Source organism: Bos taurus, chromosome 10 (assembly GCF_002263795.3).
Source record: "Bos taurus isolate L1 Dominette 01449 registration number 42190680 breed Hereford chromosome 10, ARS-UCD2.0, whole genome shotgun sequence".
NCBI lineage: Eukaryota > Metazoa > Chordata > Mammalia > Artiodactyla > Bovidae > Bos > Bos taurus.
The window spans coordinates 19,294,023-19,296,333 of NC_037337.1; the positions used below are offsets into that span (position 1 = coordinate 19,294,023).

A 2,311-nucleotide genomic window follows, 5' to 3' on the forward strand; every position below is an offset into this window, starting at 1 on the left:
CAATCAACTAGTTTCAAGAAAAGCAAAGAAGAACGCAGTCAAATGACATAGTCAGATTTAGTCATTTTACCTGGACTTTTATTAACTCCATCAAGCACCCCAAAAAGTATTTGGAGCAACATTAGTTGGATGCTATCCCAAATAATCAGATCTTTGATCTGCAAACAGGATGTGGCTTAATGATCAAAACAGAGAACTAGGTTCATTCAAGTATCTAGGGCCTAAAATAATCCTGTTTAACAAGTTTAACAACATGTAACACATAGCTTCCAGTTGGCAGAAACACCTGTCAATTACAAGTACTAAATACTTCCACAAACCATTTAGCAATTAATGGACTACAGCTAAGCCTTGGAGGCAAGTTCAGAATAGAGTTGAAACTCAACACCAGACTTGTTTTTTAGAAAACCTGGAAGTATGAACTTCACTGAATTCAAGGAGCGGCTCAAAACCAGAAGTTGTGCTGCATTAAGAAAGCACTGGGGACTTCACCAGCAGTCCAGTGGTTAAGACTCTGCATTCCCAAGGCACGGTGCATGAGTTTGATCTCTGGTGGAAGAGCTAGCCTACGAGGACACTGGAAGCTTTAGCTAAGTTTTAACTTGCATATGGGGCTTTCCAGGTGGCTCAGTGATAAAGAATCCACCTGCCAAGCATGAGACGTGGGTCTGATCCTTGGGTGGCAAAGATCCCCTGGAGAAGGGAATAGGCAACCCACTCCAATATTCCTGTCTGGGAAATCCCATGGACAGAGAAGCCTGGTGGGCTACAGTCCATGGGGTCACAAAAGAGTTGGACACAACTTAAGAGACTCAACAACAACTTGCATATGTTGTTTTCTTCAATCCCATTGGGAAATATACTATGGTTTGGGCTTTGTTGATGTTGTTCTCCTCCATAGCTTCTTCCTTGTTTTTGCAGAAATAGGATTATGGCTTATGGCTCAAGTCATCTGAAAGCCTCTCTAGGAAACTGTGCTCCAAAGGGAAGACTCCACAGGAAGAACATCAGAGAAGGAAGTTTCTTATCTCTTCTTTGGTAATGTTCGTCCAAAACAGTTTTCATTATCTCCCAATGGATAAAACCCCACAAACACAATTTTCAGTAACCACCTTAAAGAAAAATTGCCAGCCCATGCTATTTCAGATGAAGCCCATATCCAAAGCACTCCTGACTCTTCATTTCAACTCTACACCCTCCTCAACCTCACTGGTCCCCAGCCCCCCACCCTCTTTACACACACCAGCCCAGCACTGTGATTTTAACCGTAAGCCTCTGTGCCTCTGCTCAAACCTTCCTTCCTTCCTGGAATACCCTCCTTTCAGTCCTGGCCAATTATATCCACCACCTCACTTTAAGTGGCTGCTTAAAACTCGTTTCCTTATGGAAGTGATCGGTGATTTTCCTCTCACAGTTTAAACATTTCCCTAATAGGGGTCAGACAGTTTTATGTAATTTTACACAGGTCAGTATATCTCTCATGTCTAGTCTTACCAGTGGTGGGTATTAGTTCTAGTCTCCTCTGCGCAGCCCTGATCACAACCTCACTAGGACCCGGACACTGGAACACCCTCAGAGGGATCACCTTAGATGTCTACTGGCACAGTATTTTTAGGAATTTCCTATTCTGATTGAACTGTAGTCCTAAAGCAGACATTATTGGTGAAATATATAGCAGGAGGGCAGGATTACAGAAAAGTTCTGGCCAGTCAATTTAGTGAAGAAGTGAATGGAGGTGGGGAACCAACCCTTGGGGAGGCTGAGAGGACAGCTGGAGAAAAAAGGCAGGTGGAAGTGGAAGCTAGAGGATTGGGACAGACGAGGGGGTTGGGCAAAAGGCAGAGGAAGGGCGTTTCAGGAGGTTTGGGGGAGCTGTCCCAAGGCAGGGCCTTTCGGAGCCCGGGAACGAGACTGGGCAGGTCCGACTCACCTATGGGGTGGGGAAAACGGAAAGCCACAGAGCCGAAGAGCAGGTCACGGTAGCGTTGGAAGGCTTCGTCGAGGACGGAGCAGCCAACCTGCGCGGCCGAACTGAGATGGTACTGGAATTGGAAGCTTTGCGGGAAGATGGTGTACCGCAGCTCAGAGGTCTGAATGTACTGGGGCCATGGCCACAGGGCCGTCGCCCGCCCAGCGAACGCTGCCGCCAGCAGCAGCGAAAACCTGAGCGTGGAGCCTGCCATGGCCCGCCGGTCTGCTTCCTCTCTCCCAGCCGGCCGGGCCACGTGACAGCCTGGTCAGGTGAGCGGTGCCCGCGTGACAATCGGCGGGTCACGTGACCCGCTACAGCTCCTCACCGGTGACCCGGGAG

General features: G+C 48.1%; 1 protein-coding gene across 4 annotated transcripts in view; it reads right to left on the reverse strand.

Moving 5' to 3' along the window:
• Positions 1-2,218, reverse strand: part of HEXA (hexosaminidase subunit alpha) — a 34,150-nt gene extending 31,932 nt beyond the window's left edge. The window contains exon 1 of one of the 4 annotated variants that reach the window (XM_005211270.5): positions 1,931-2,214. In XM_005211270.5, the coding sequence (XP_005211327.1) occupies positions 1,931-2,183 (253 nt within the window). In that variant the 5' untranslated portion in view covers positions 2,184-2,214. 4 annotated transcript variants of the gene reach the window in all.
• Positions 2,219-2,311: the final 93 nt, after the last annotated feature.